At 36.8% G+C, this 15,034-nt stretch overlaps 1 protein-coding gene across 1 annotated transcript in view; it reads right to left on the bottom strand.

Moving 5' to 3' along the window:
* VWA8 (von Willebrand factor A domain containing 8) overlaps positions 1-15,034 on the bottom strand; it is a gene marked incomplete at its 5' end in the record, with an annotated part of 103,790 nt that overhangs the window by 32,779 nt on the left and 55,977 nt on the right. The window contains one exon of the mRNA XM_009576042.1: positions 13,562-13,766. Coding sequence (XP_009574337.1) covers positions 13,562-13,766 — 205 coding nt within the window. The remainder of the gene's footprint in view (positions 1-13,561; positions 13,767-15,034) is intronic.

The following is a 15,034-nucleotide window of genomic DNA, read 5'->3' as shown; positions in this document are numbered from 1 at the left end:
GGAAAGAGAAAGGGAATCTCATCTCCTCCTGTATTTTCCCACTTGAAATTCTCTTTATTCCTGTGAGTTTCATGCAGGAGATAAACCCAACGACTCTCACTGTCTTAGATGCCCATACCTCCGTTATAGTCTTGTAAAAAGCTCTCTAAAACAAGGGGCAGAACATGTACTTAGACTTAACCGCTGGCAGAAAAAGAACTTGTGGTTACAGGTTAGGAAATATCTTTTAGACTTTGTAAGCAAAAGTCAGATGAGGTTGAAAATATTTCTAGCTTTGAACAGAAAAGTAATAAATGGGTGATGGCTGCCAGTAAAATGTAAAGGACTTTTTCCTTGATGCAGTCTGGGATGCATTTCTGAGGTAGATTGATTTTTCGGTCGTAGATATTCCTGTCACCCAACCCTGTACACGACAAGCTTCTGTTCAACACAGCAAGTTGGCTAGAGAGTACATGGTCTTTTAATACAGCAGCTTACTTTTGTATTCTGATTCGGTTAACTTCATTAAAAATTCCTGAAGGGTGCAAGATGTGTCAGTGCCTCCCATTCAGGAGAGCTTGCCAGAAAAGTTCCTTTGAGGTGCTCACAGCAACAAAAGCTAGTTTCTGCCTGAGGGCTGGCAAAGAAACTCTGGTTTCCAACAGGGGCAAGCTGCCCCATGTACAAGGGAACAGACATTTCCCCTCTTAGTTTTAATACACCTGGCCCTGCCAGGACTAACTCATATCTAGTCCTTTTATGCAACACACCATGCTTATTTTAATACTCCGGATACAACTTAAAAAGGGGGGAAAAAACAGAAAAAATACTCTAATTCCAGGCTAACATCCTGCAGGTGTAAAGGGATGCGATTTGTACTATAAAAAATGGACTATATTTCCATTCCCCAAACCTCCGCAAATCAAATTTTTCTTATACTTTTGGGTATGTTTAAACAGAGCTGGCCATTCCTTATAGGATTTTACATCTTCATAACAGAAATAAAAGGAATTGCTCCTTGTTGTATGCGGTGACAAACAAGTAACCAACCTTTCTATTAAGCCCTTTCAAGCATTCTTTGGAGCATTCCACATACAACACATTTACTAAAACTGAAACGGGCATGATTTCATGCATCACGACTTAATAAACACACACAAATGGATAAAACATTTTACAAAATACAAGCAAACCGAGATTTTTTTACTGCTGTAGAGAATATTTATGTAGGAAGACTTTTTAAAAAGAAAAAGCTAAAGTGCCCAAACAATAACTATTTTCATAAGCACTTATTCTAGTATTCGTAATAATACTGCATTATTGGGTGTTTCTTACTGTTGATCAGAAAGATTTGAGATGGAATACAGTTCACATGATTTAGGTTCTTAGTTTAATGCAAGTTGAGGAGGCGTGCAATAGAATAATTAGTTGCATGATTAGACAGTCCTGGAAAGTAGGCAGATGTAGGCAGATCTAGACTGGCAAGATCCCATTCTTCATTTACTCTTTTCATCATAAAGGGAAGAACCTTGCTAAGATGCAAATTAGAAGATATCCGCTCTTATCCTAGCATGCCTGGGACACAGAGGGAAAGAAATAATCTGCTATTTTGCCCTTTTCATTAATATACAATATATTAAACAGGGCGGTTTATAGTCAATGAAGAATATATGTTACTTTCCATACAATGTAATAAATCATTGTTGAAAAATATGAATTACATGAATATAAAAACACTACAAATACTATAAAGTTAAAATATCAATGTTTTCTTAAATAGCTTGCTTTCTTCATTAGTGTTGTGGATAAAGATTGGGCATGTATCAGAAGATCATTGCAGGAAAAGAAAAGAAAACATCTTAGACTTTTGTCTTACAGGTGATTTGGGAGATGTTAATTACTTCATCAAAATCAGTGAAAATCTTTTATCAAAACCATACATTATTATGAAAGACGACTGACTTCGGCTGTAAGGAAACATGACTATTCTCCAGATGAAAAAAGCATTAAATAATCCATCCCACAGTGGCACAAAGGACTAGGAAATGTATTCCACAGAATGCAGAATGTATTTCAGCAGATGTGCAAAAGACTGATTTTACCCTGAAACAAAATCTTTGTTTCCTTTTATCCCTCCCTGCACCCCTACCAACAACCTTAAAACCTCAGTGTTACCCTAGGCTGCATTTAACAGGTCACAAGAACATCCTTTCCTCCAAAACATTCTTTATCAGCAGTATGAATATACGCATTATTTTCTCAAAGAGCACACAAAAGTTCCACATCAGGCAAATCAAAGGCTAATCTGCCTGTTCCATGGTGGTTTTATATTCTATTGTAAAACTGATTCTACCAAAGACAGACAGTTTTATAATCTACTTACATGAACTAGTGAGAGAAAGGCAAAAATAGGGAAAAAAAAAAGTCTAATAGCTTGTATTACTTTCACTTGTGCAGCTTTTTCCTATGTGCTAAAAATGAATAGCACAATTTCTATTCACATCAACAGCACAAAATTGAGCGCACAAGTCATTTTTCCACAGAAAGGAATATTCGGTATTAGACAAGACAATAATAATTTATGAAATACACTCTGTGTCTTCAATTGTATCCTGAAGTGAAAAAACATTAGTTGCACTGCATTATAAAATACATTTAATAGGTTTTCTTCATTCATTTTGGCTTAATTTTGATTTTCTATCTTGTCTGTAAAACTTTGCAAGAATTCAAAATGAACTAATGAAGCTTCATGCATTATCTGACTCCTGTGAACGTTTCTCTCTAAAAGTAGCTTTTAAAATTCATACAGGCATTAAACTGCTGCCTCAAATAGCAAAACCGTTCAAAGCATCACAGCTTTAATGGAATTTTTGATTTGTAAAATAAAAGTGAAATCACAGGTGGTTAATCTGGGTGGGGAAAGAGGTGGAGATTTGGAGTGAAACACATACAAAGGGGTATCTAGCTTGCAAATGAAGTTTTTATACACCAGCTAAAAAAACCCCACTATATAAAACGCAGTTGTCGCTGCTGTGGGTGGGTCTTCGTTTGAACTAAACGCTGTCACTCTAAGATCCAAGTTAGAAACTCGGCAGCAGTAGATGCATTGGAGTCTTTTGTTCATAAATATGTACTCTGTGGCTTAAAAGCTGGATAAACTAAATGAAGTAATGAGAGAATATCATATATTTGCTTCCACCTAACAGATCCTCCGTTATGTTAACACCTGTGTAAATTCCATTTTCCTCTGTCATTATTAAAATTTGCCTGGTCAATCACAAAAGATGAGAAGTCATCATCTTTTTAGTATGCTAATCGACTACAAAATATAATCAGAGCAGACAGACAGTGTCTGGCTTGGTTATTTATCATGACTACTACACACCTCCTAAGATCAATAAACTTGGAAAACACTGAATTCCGTTTCTTCTGGAGCACCCTGAATAATCAACAGCTAGAAAGATGGGATAAGTGAACACACTTGGACAACTTGGAATATTCTGGACAGAAAACTGCAGGGACATTGCACAGTCAAAAGTTGAGAAAAATTACACATGGAAGCAGAAAAGCCTTATTTTCTACAGACCTAGGACCTTGTCAAATCTGTCCTTAAGAAGCAGAGACATAAGTTACTAAGGATCAACTATGTTGTTTTGCTTTCTAAAGGAAAGCCTCCAATATTTAGCATTACTGTAACAGATCAGATGATTTAAATTTTCACTACATTTCACTAATTAGGGAACAACTTCCATAAGGGCAGAATTATTAGTATGCATTTGTCTCACTGGGACAGCAGGATTTCACCGGTGTTGGGAGCTCCAGCCTTTACGTCAGCAACACGCACTGCTGCAGACTTTTTGAGATCTGAAAGACGGTGTGTTGAGGTTATTATATTTTCTCCCACGAGAACTGTGGGCTTTCACAGGAAGGTCAGAGGAAGAAAGAGGAACTTTGTGCTGGATCAGCCTGCTCTAACAGAAAGTTAAGGTTATTTCCACTCCTGCTTTTTGTCTGTCTGCTCTAATTAGACTGGAAGTTCTTCAGGAAAGGGAATGTATTTTAGATGTGTTTGTACAGTGTTTCCAGCAAGGGCTTCAATTCAGCTGAGGAAATTTATATGAGAAAAAGTATCTGACAGATGATCTTTATCTGAGTTGCTTTACCCAGTGAAGACTTTTAAAGATATGAACTTATCCAGCTCTGTGGGTTCATGGCTTTTCAGTCTTACGCTTCCTCATACTGAGATGCCTTGTTTCAAGGGGTGGTACATGTCTGCTACTCCTCACTTTGCTAAAATGAATCAGGCAGTCCAGGAAAAGGTGACAGATCTAAACTGTGTATTTGGGGCTCACAGATCTCAGAACTGCAAACGCTATCAAACTGTAATCCACTTATTGACTAGATAACTCTGTAATCCGTGGTATTTCAAGTTTTTCAAGATCCCGCGCAGGACTGCAGAATGCCATCATGTGGTTATTCCAAACTTACAAAAACTCTCCACTGCATATATTTTTCACAATTTATGGGGTTTGTACCGACAGTATTTAAGAGATGAGCAAAACCACTGTTATTAGCTCACCGATGCCCTCATGTGGTCAGAAAAAACACTTGGTCTAAAGTGGAAAAAACAACTGGGAGAAGGACTAGTCACTCTTGCTAAAGGTCATGCTTTTATGTCCAATCAAGAACTGCAGCTTTGCCCAGTTCATTCTTAACATCAGGAAAAGGCTGGATTTTTGTTAAAATGTTATAAAGCAAAATGTCACTTTTAAAAAAGAAAAAAAAAATTAAAAATCGTCAGTATAGATTAAAGTAGATCCTGAGCAGTAAATATAAACAAGATGGGATCACTGAAACTCCTGAATCAATTATTCTTCAGATAAACACGCAACCTAAAAAATAAATTTCATCAGATGAACCGTTGCATTACCCTAAACTTTCAAGTACAAACTGCAGCTTCAAAAAATCAAGAGAAAAAAAGAAAGCATTCAATAAAAACAAATATACTAATTCACTTAAAGGGTGAATAATTCATTGTAGAGTTGCGCGGGATTAGTTGAGTGGAATACAAATAGAATAAATGAGACTATTCAAGGAAGGGAGTAACATGACCATCACCCAAAGATGGCCAACAGAATCAAACAACTACAGATTTTCTGGTCTCAGCCCAAATAACAGAAAGAGGCATAAAGGAAACCCCCTTCCATTTCTAAGAACTCATTTCCTTAAATCTGTAAATAACACCTTGCACATTGAGGATGAGATTTGGATCCAGACTGCAGACAGCTAAAGGTAGGGATCTCCCAGGTGAGCCAGGTCTGAGGTGCCACTACAGGCAGTGCAGTCTGAAGAGCCATAACAGTGTCTCCTTCAAGGTGAGCTCTTCAGGCTCTCTTGGTTACAATGGGAGCTCACACTCTTAGCTCAGAAGTAGACAGTGAAATGCCTACAGGTCTGGGGCGGGACCCTACTCCTTGTCCTTGCTGTTACTCTTCAATATTTCCAAGCACAGCCACCGCAACCTGCCTGAGCTGCTTGTGCGCAAGTACATGCAAACATTGTTTAAAACAATGAAAACTGAACTGTAAAAACTAAGCCTTGTTTATGAAATACAATATACCTGCTGCTTTTTTTTGATCTAATACAGTCTCGAAAAGAAGCAGGGTAAAGGGTATAGTTGACCACGTGTATCCTTCTCTGGGAGGTAAATGTTTATCTCCTGATACTCCACCAAGGCTCATGGAAGGCTGTGTGGTGTTTAATGAGCATAGGTTTCAGTGAAAAATTCTACAAAAGAGGAGACCCTCTCTAAACAAGCTAAGATTTTAATAAGATAGTTTGATCAATGAGCTCCCATGAGTTAGTTGAACTTGAAGCATGTTTTCAAAGGGTTTAGCCATTAATAAACCAAGGCATGACTGCTGTAAATGAAACCATAGCCATTAATCTCATACAAATGAGACGGTTTGCAAGACTCTCTGGATCTTTTTGTTACTAGTGTTTTATTTCCTCAACAACTATACAGGTGATTTCCAAAATCCTCTAAGGAAAGCACCTACATCATATTATGAAAACTCAAAGGCAGTTACACGTTTCTTTTGTTCTGTAAGAGCATTATGAGGGAATGAAAGAAACAAATCTAAGAGTCCTTCTAAAAAATCAACTATAATTAATTCAGAACTAAAAGGACTACTACGTATCAGCTACCTTCCCCTTGCCCTTGTTCTGGCCATACAATAGAGAAGTCAAATTGCAAAGATTATTAATAACCATGACACTTTTTTTTTTCCATTTTTTAAAAATTCTTCTGTCAATTTTACTAGATAATAGTTTGTACACTGTATCATCCTGCATTCCTGATGATCTCCACCTATTTCATGATGACTGCTCTGAACCTCTTGCTGCTGCAATTGGAGGCCAGTCCAGCTGTGTCCACCCCCCTCCATTCTAAGAGATCAAAATGCATCTGGGAAAAAGGAGGCTGTGAATACATCCACAGAAAGTTTCTCATTTTCTGAGTCCAGTTAGGTGCCTCAGCTATATTCTAGCTCTATATCAGGCATACACTTGCTAAAATAACCTCTTGGGTGCAAAAGCCAGACAAGGGGCAGGACTTGTGCCAACAGGCCTTTTAACCAGCTGACTACAGACAAGGACCTGACAAAAGGAGGGAGAAGTATTGTTGCATTCCTCATGGCTAAGTAGAAATGTAACACAGGGATCCCGAGATCTTTTTCCTAAATTGCTCTAAAATCTCTTCCTCTAATCTCTTCCTTCCAATTCCTCTTCATTATGAAATACAGTCCCTGAGGGACTGGGTACCTGCAAAGTTATGATGATCTCCTGAGGTAATTCTAATTCAAGAGAGTCAACATCCAGGCACGACATCTGGGCAAAAAAATGAACTTGTGTGTGTGTGTGTATGAACGTGTGTATGTAAATATATATGTGTGTGAGTATATATATATGCACACAGCTAGGTACGTATACCCCCCTACCTAATTTAACATGATTGTGTTTCTTCTAACTTCAACAATAAACCTGACATTTTTGGTGTTATGATTACTTTAAAAATGTACTCAACTTTGACTGTAGTTCAACATAGGCTTTACCTGCAGTCTAGGTAAATATAAGTATTAAAATACAAATATTATATATTATATTTCTACGATAATTTAAAATATAATTCTAATGATGGACCTGGCATCCCATAATAGCTACTTAGTGTTTGCCTTTGCCCTCATCAGATCTAAAGGTTAGCTGACGGATTGCAGAAGAAAGTCTGAGTGTTGGGAACTACTACTGAGTGCTGCTCAACTCATCAAAATGCTGTTTTCAGCAAAAAGCCCTTGCATCATGGATGATTTGAGCAGTTAAGACACAAACGAAAAAACACCCTTAATTTTTTTAGTGATGAACATATATACATTGCTCTTTTACGCTACTGACATGAAACATATGTTCATGCCTTCTAGCTGTTCACAGGACATAAAGTAACTTATGTGTTCTGTTATCATTTTTGAGCGCTGCTATAAGACCGTGAAGACAGCTGTTTGAATCTGAGAAAAATATCTATTTATTGCATTACTTGAGTTTTGCTGAATATGTCTATACTCATCTCAGCTAAGCATGTTTCAACCTCGAGCTATCTAGAGTTGACATTTGGTTTTTTAGGTGGCTGCACTGCATTTATATGCAATTTTTTGCCCAATTTAAGGTATGTTCGCACTGATTGCAGCATTCAAAGACATTCAAGCTACTCACCTTGGCAACCGAGGTACAAAGTATGTTTATATATCCTTACGGGTGTATACTGTATTTATCCCACCTCTGACACTGCAGTGTAGACATACAGCGTGCACTTGAACAAGTGACCTGTCTTCCTTATGTCTCAGTTCCCTCCTCTGAAAAGCAATGATAATGCTTACTGGCTCCAGATGTTGCATGAATTACATATTTAAATGTTTAAGGGTGTCTAAAGGGAAATAGTTATGGATGGATGAAGTAATTTTTTTTTTCACTTCTCCATTTAGCTATTTACAATGATTCATGCTTTGTGGAAACACTATATCAGTAAAACGTTAACTAGTCACAGCAGAAACCAAAAGAACATGCCTCTAGCACTACTGGGAAAAGGAATCGCAATTTAAGATAACAGCATTCATTTTTGACAGAAAACTATTCTCTCAGTCAGTTCCCCAGGGCAGATCTTGAATGAAATCTCCCAAAACCTTAATCTAAAGCCTTCCCTATTCTTACATACATTTCATTCATGTCTCCTTTTAGTGCCAAGGCCCAAAACATATCCAAAATATATCCAAGTCATGCTGAGTTGTCCACCTCTAGGACCTCCCCTGACAGAATGAATCTGGGCCAGTACTGCATGAATTTCTACACACTACTGCAGAACTGTCCCTAGTGCATTTGTTGTTGAAACCACTGGTGAGAAGCAAACAAAGATTTTTTTCTCATTCATGCGTTTTTCTAGATTCATTCCACATCTCAGTTCTGTGATGCTGTGACCTATAATGCGACTTAACTATTCAGTTGGCTTTTTGCTAGAAAATAGACAGATCAGGTCAAGTCACAAAAGCAAAGTGGGGAAAACAAAGGGAGAGAACATTTCCAGGCTGCTGCTTATCTCTGGAAGGGCCTCATTTCATATTAAGGAATTGTCCAAATAAGGGTTTGCCCCAATAGGTGGACTATTACTGATAGACACTATGTGAATGGTCTTCAGTGACATGGGCTGTCGAAATGTTTTGAGCTGTTGACCCCATGGATAGAAACCTGCCCCGAGCAGGTGTCAGTATCTCTCTTACACGCTTCCTTTGGACTGACTCATCTGCAAAGTACATGATTTTTCAAACTGAGTGTCACCCATCAGTCTTGAGACTAAAGAGCTGGGATGATGGAGGTGTTTTATTACTCAGGTTCTACACAGTGCATGCACTTGCTCATGGATGCGTATAGGTGTAATTTTACCACCTGAAACAGAAGAAACTTCTGGTAGCTGAGCTATCAATGTCAAGTACTTTATCTACTTTTAAACAGCTGGTATTAGCAAGGCTGTGCCCACTCTATTTGCATTTGCTGTATCTTTCATCAGTTCAGGCCTACAGTATGTGATCTTGACATTATATTGGCTGAATCTGGATCATTTAAGAAACCCACTTGATCTCTTACAGCAGATATAGCCTGAGCCAAACATTTCAGATTTTTAAGCTTCTGAGGAAAACGCACACTGTACAGAACACCTACGTAGAGTGGGCCTCTTTCCTAGGCCAAAGAGATGTAAGCAATAACCATCCTTGAAGAAGCAGTGTACTGTAGAACGGGCAGGCCTTGAGCAGCTTTAAGATCTGGAATCTTCCAGCACATGTGCATTGTTTTAGGATTACAGCAGAAGGATAGGAAAATAGAAAGAAGTCTTTTTTTTTAATTTTTTTTTTTTCGCTTGTTAAGTATTCACTTAGATGAAAATATGATTTCATTTCCAACAAGGTACCTGAACATTTATGAGGAAGGCTTGCTACACTGCCAATAGAAAATGAGAGAGAAGAGTCCATAGGAAATCGAAAGAGTTGCAACTACTTAACTCATTAGGCCTTTATATATAGCCACAAACACATAGCGCTGCGATTGCAAAAACTCATCTCATGCATGTAAGAGATGATGCATCTACTGCAGGTTCCACACATACATCAAACAACACAGATACCAAAAAAACCTGCCAAAATAAACCCCTAATAAATCTCAGATTACAACAATGTTTTTTTTTTTTTTGATCAATCAGATCACTTCTTTGGACAATCTTGGTACTGAAATAACAAGAGACTATCCTCAGCTTTGAGATATCATTTTGCATGGTGATATTGTCCAGATCAAGACTACACAAGGATTGCCAAAAACGTTGTGATTCAATTTTGAGGTTCAGATATATATTATCATTAATTACAAGCCAGCTCTTTTGTAATCTTTGACCAAGTACATTTTTATGCACTCAACAGATTTGGGTATGTCCTGTGACTTTTGAAAACGATGACATTCTGAGTATAATCTTTACATAGCATAAAACATTTTGAGCAACAGTCTACAGCAAGAGAACATTAAGTGGAATGAATACAGAAATAAATGGTTTTGCTGATAATCACGTATAAATGAAAAAAGATTTTGTTGAGGAGATTTCAGGTGCCTAAAGGGCACGATGCTTTACCATCTTTCGAAATACCTCTAAATGATGCACCTTTTAATTATTTTTATGTAAGCATTGTATTCTATCTAAATGAGACATAATAGTATACAGTGCTTAATGAAAAATAACAGCCCAGCTATATCAGAACGTAATCAGTCTTTTTTTCTATTTAATTTCTATCAATAATCCTTTGATGCAAAAAGTAACACAAACTTATCAATGTCTGCCTATTGCCATGAAACTTCTAGGGCAAAATTTAAAAAATAAATTGTCTTTCAAATTCTTTTCAGATATTTGATAATGAAGTGACCTTGTTTTCAGAAACACCAAACAGTGAAAAGGCTCAACAATTTTTAGATTTCAAGTAGAGTTCATAGCTTTAGAAAATCCAGTATTTTGTTTAGATATTGTATTGTAGGCACTCTAATTTAATAATTTCAGAATACTGTACTCAAATATTTTGAGTTTAAAACGTCAATAAATGATGAAAATTTCTGACCTGCCTATATAAATGCAAACTTATGCAAACATAAACCATATCTCCAGAAACTATTTTTGTAGCCTCAAGACTTAGTAGTTTGAACTCTGCTGAGTGTATCAACAATACAAAATAAATGTTGACTATTTTGAAGGCTGCCGCGGCATTATATCGAAGGAGCCTAATTACTGATTGTAAGTGGAACAGCTGTTTGTTTTCCTCTGTTTCATTGCTTATGTACATCCAGCCTGTTTCTGAGATCTAATGTGTTTGTGAAAGCCCAAATGCAGCCCTAGAAGATAGTACCAATAGTTCCAACTGAAGCCCGGTTGAAGATTTGTTTCCAGTTCTTTGAATCTATATTTATATTGAAAGCCCTCTAATTCTTTTTTCTCTCAAAAGTCAGGAAGCTTCAGAGAAACTCTGTGTGTTTTTGGAGAACAGTGGTTCCCAACCACCTAGAAAGGTCTCGTGTTAGTCTAAGAACATCACCATGAAGGGCTAATAAGCTTTGCTAAGCCTGTAGTAGCTTTGTGGGATGCATCAATGGCAGCTTTTAGGGAAGGAGAAATTGGGGGTGGGTGGGGAATGAATTCTGGTGATATCTGGAATACTGACAATTTTCTTAAGTGAGCTTCTGCTGTAAGATGATTGGGAATGATGGTTTTAGTCAAGGAACTAGAGATGCCTCATTAGACTCCAAGATATTTAACATGAGCATGAGCATGAAACATTACACAAAAGAAGGTGATTTTCATACACTTGAATGAACAGATCAACTTGTAGCTGCAAATATCTCCAATTCTGTAAAAACAGGTATCAGGAAATATTTAGCTGCAGCTTTCCTAGCAAAGTAATTTTCTCTAGAAAGGAAACACTTGCTATGCTTACCTTACACAGGGAATCTACATGAATTTTAAGCTAAGAGGATCCTTTCATTTCAGAAATGAATGCCTTAATAAATACTTTTATGTTTAGGTCCATTGAAAAAATTGAGTTAAGTAGGAAAGGTGAAGGCCCTTATCTCCAAATAGCAAAGTATAGTATTTACACAGCAGCTACATATCTATTATCTTATTTGAGATGTACATAAAGTAAAGAAAAGATTTAATTTATTGCTTATTGCTCTGTATTGCCTTTGTAAACAAAGTTTCTTAGGTCTCATTATCTTTCCATTTAAAGCAAAGTGTGTAAAGTAAAGAAAAAGAAGTTAGTGATAATCACGCAAATATGAAGATCATGTAGGAGGCTTTGTTTCCACCCTTCAGCTCAAATCAAGCAGTATGCCATTTTGAGTTCCGACAAACCACTGACTTGAGCTATATACCCTGTGTTGACAGATAGAAAGAAGAAAGATACTCTAAGAAGATTTTACCCTGTCCTGTGCCTGCTAATTAGAGAGGCAGACTGTCACGAGAGAGAAATTCTACAACAGATCTGGAAAATTGCTTTGTGACTGTGGGAAAACTTCTCAGCCTTTTTATAAAATGGTTACTTGACATTAGTAGTTAAATGACCTAAAATTTTCTGATGATGTGTACTTTCCAAGCCAGTATTCTCTAATATGTAGTTGACTATGATTGACAGTACAGTAATACTGATGAATAAAGTTACAAGTTATCAAAAAAAGATAAAAAAATAAGGAAAAAAAACCCCTATTAAAACAAGTAAAACTCTAACTGTTCCTCCTGGCTCTTTTAATTTCTACTAGTCAGCTTGTATCAGTAGATGAAATTGGGCTGGTGTAAACCGAATATATCTGACCGTAAGATGGTGCTAGAGCTACTGCATTGGTAATAAAAATGGCACGGGTAAAGCAACAAGCAACCACACAAACGTGCTACTGGATAAGAGTTTCCTTTTCTCATGACTTTTATGAAAGGCATTTGCTGAGGTCCAGCAACAAGAACACGTCAGTTCTTGCACAAGTTTCTGTAACTGCAGAACATCTTGTAGGAGGGAAGCTCAGGGTGGGAAAACAAAGGGAAAGAAGAGCTATGTTTTTGGCCTTGAGATACCTGGATACCTTGTAAACAAAAATATAGAGAGATCTAATTTAGAAAAGACTGATCCTGTTTTCCCATTCTAATATACTGTGAAAATGGTTACAGAAATTCATGAAATAGAAATAATTGCAATGGTAGATAGAGACAGGATCTTCCTAATCACAAGTGGAGAAGTCCTCCTAAAGCACACTCTAGTTCTTCAAAGTAAAGTGATACCTTCTTCAATCACTAACAGAAATTAAAGGTGCAATTGAACAGTCCTGAATCTTCCCTCTGTGTTGCAATGGTGATCACACATATTAGCCAGTTCATTAACACTTGTGTATACATATATACATGCACACACAGCATAAATGTATATGCTGTATGTTTTCAACATCTACCTAAACATTCCACATAAGAACATGGCTGTATGGAGACCCTTGTAACTCTGCTCAGCTGGGAGAATTTTCAAAATTAGCCAAAGGCACTACCATTAACTAGAGGCATCTTTCACCTAGGTTTCAAGTTTCTTTTCTAAAGTGCAAGCACAATCATTTTTTTCCAAGTATTTGAACTCTGGAAAAAATATATGCTTTCCTTAAAAATTAATTTCATTATTCTACATTTTGAAAGTTAAAGTTAAAAATCAGCAGGAGATAAAGAATTAATTTGCATTTAAATGTACTGGAATTTGGCAAAAATACAAACACTGCAAGACAAAGAGACTGTCAGTAACCATAATTACAGGGGTCACAAATAAGCTTTCTAATGAAGCTATTGTGTCTTTTTTTTCAGTTAAGACGTCTATTCAACTTTTCTCGCAGGCATATTTCTACCTCACAGTGCTTTTCAACACAGCTCTCCCTCGACCCCTCTCCCAGCCGAAAATTCACTTGCATCATCAGCTTTGTGAACTCCTACCTGCACAGGACGACCATCTTCTTGGCCAATCATGTTCCTCCAGTCCTGCAGCGACCGCTGGAGGCTGTCCAGCCCCGTCTCCCAAAGCCTCACACCGCCTCCCAGGTCCACACTAACCAAACCTACTTTGCCCACTGGTGCCAACAGGGCATCAGCGTCTGAGATCTTAGAGAGCCAAGATGTATAAGGAGAGAGAGACTGTGATCTGAAAAACAAGAATTAATGTGATTTTTCTTGAAGTTGCAATTAAAAAGAGGATGAGTATTTCTGTAGTTAAGGTGGCAATTAAATGAAATTACATCCTTATTCCATGAGAGACTATAACTAAGCCTGCAGACCCACTATTATATCTGAAACCTTCTACCTACTTAAAGTGGATATGATTGAAAGATACCTGTCAGTATAAAAAGCAGTATAAAAGACCAGGCTGAAGGGGAATGTGCTGCCTAACCCACTGCTATATCTCATCTATCTGAAGAAAATCAGTCTTTACAAAAAACTATACAGAATATGGAAAATTTAAAAATGTGTTACAGAAAAATACTGACCTACAAAAGAAATAGGAGAGAACATGATCTGGGCACTGAGGAAAATACGTTTCCAACAACTTAAAGTAACACCTTTCTCTAGTGTTTTAATAAAAAAAGAAGATTGAAACACTTATTTAAAGATAGCACAGCTTTATGCACAGAGAATTTTAACACTGTTTTAAACAGTCAACTTGCAGACAAAAATTTACTGCTGAAACAGAGGGCCTAGAGCTACATAATATGAAGGGAAATTTAGATAAAGTAGGAAAGATTCTGTGCATTTTTTCAGTACTGTTAATGACGTGCATAATGACTTGGCAACTTGCACTAATACTACAATTAATAATCTTCGAAGATAAAAGAAGCAGTAACATATATGCTTCTACCTAAGACTGAAATCACCATGTACTTATTCAACTGAAGAAGAGTTATCTTAGCATTTGCCCAGGCTAACTATGCCAGAAGGAGGAAAGGTTGTTAGATTTTAGCATAGAACTATTCATATATATAAAAAGTCACTTTATTTAACAGTTCTTAATGGAGTACATTTTTAAATCTGGTCTTCTGCTCAGATTTGCCATAAATAGCTTAAATCCTCATACTAGGTTAAGGGTCATGATGTTGAAGTTTGGCTTCGTAATTTTTGTAATTTCTTATAAAATCCTAGTGTAAAATAATGTGTGATTCACTACTATTTGTATGTTAATGCCTTACATTTTTTAATGACTGTGTAAGATGTAGATCAATGGATCAATTATAAAATGGTGAACAGTCCAAAATTAATTCTCTATTAATCAAAAAATTCCACAGATGATAAATAAAGCAGAATTAATTTAAATGAGAAAAAAATAGAATTGTCAAAACCAACATGAAATGGATAGAATTAAAAAAAAAAGTACAAAATTCCTGATGTGTGGGTTTCATACATGTGCTATTTAAACAT

Source organism: Fulmarus glacialis, unplaced genomic scaffold (assembly GCF_000690835.1).
Source record: "Fulmarus glacialis isolate BGI_N327 unplaced genomic scaffold, ASM69083v1 scaffold2954, whole genome shotgun sequence".
Classification (NCBI taxonomy): domain Eukaryota; kingdom Metazoa; phylum Chordata; class Aves; order Procellariiformes; family Procellariidae; genus Fulmarus; species Fulmarus glacialis.
This window is presented reverse-complemented; position numbering and strand designations above follow the sequence as displayed.